At 42.8% G+C, this 878-nt stretch overlaps 1 protein-coding gene across 1 annotated transcript in view; it reads right to left on the bottom strand.

The window, feature by feature from the left end:
* Window positions 1-443, bottom strand: part of dclk1a (doublecortin-like kinase 1a) — an 85,432-nt gene extending 84,989 nt beyond the window's left edge. The window contains exon 1 of the mRNA XM_038965541.1: window positions 350-443. Within this exon, the coding sequence (XP_038821469.1) occupies window positions 350-365 (16 nt within the window). The 5' untranslated portion in view covers window positions 366-443. The remainder of the gene's footprint in view (window positions 1-349) is intronic.
* Between the last annotated feature and the right edge of the window lie 435 nt (window positions 444-878).

The following is an 878-nucleotide window of genomic DNA, read 5'->3' as shown; positions in this document are numbered from 1 at the left end:
TGTAGTCTACACACCAATTTAAATGCACAGAGCGGCTCCATTGATGAAATCCAGCTTCACCATTACGCACACCGTAGACACACCTCTAAACATTACGCAATGAAGGAGCACATTCTGTCTTTCTCTCAGAGTAACTCATCCTACTCGAATATCCATTTACATTGTATTATAATCTACTAACGGTTACAACCATACATCGCATTTCATTACGAATCCATCCTCGATTGTAGAGGACCTCTATGGGAACATATTCGAGAAGAGAACGGTAAACCGTCGCGGCATAATTTCGCTCAATTGTCAGTTAAAATATCAACAAAAAGATATGAGACAAAATTAAAGCAAGCCCTACCTTCGACTTCAAGCATGATGAAAACACAGTGTTATTCCAAAAAAAAAGAGAGAGGAGAAAAGGGAGAAAAGGAGAGAAACAGCGGCACTTTCTGAGGACTCTGGGCTAACAGCTCCGTTAATAATTATATTGAATTGGAGAGCGAGCAGAGCGCGCGGTATACTACACATTACAGAGCGCTCATAGGCGGTAGGGCTGCTTGCGTATACGATGACGTGCACCAGGACCAGTGGGGCTAGTGCTGCGGTGGAGAGAGAAAGATGCAGAGAGAAATAGAGGGAGAGAAAGGAGAAACAGCGAGTGAGAGATGCAGAGAGAGAGAGGAGCAACAACGAGAGAGAGATGCAGAGAGATGCAGAGAGATAGAGAGGAGAAACAGGGAAAGAGATCTATTTTATGAAATCTAAAATAAAACAGAAATATCACATTTACATAAGTATTCAGACCCTTTACTCAGTACTTTGCTGAAGCACCTTTGGCAGCAATTACAGCCTCAAGTCTTCTTGGGTATGACGCTACAAGCTTGGCA

Source organism: Salvelinus namaycush, chromosome 26 (assembly GCF_016432855.1).
Source record: "Salvelinus namaycush isolate Seneca chromosome 26, SaNama_1.0, whole genome shotgun sequence".
NCBI lineage: Eukaryota > Metazoa > Chordata > Actinopteri > Salmoniformes > Salmonidae > Salvelinus > Salvelinus namaycush.
This window is presented reverse-complemented; position numbering and strand designations above follow the sequence as displayed.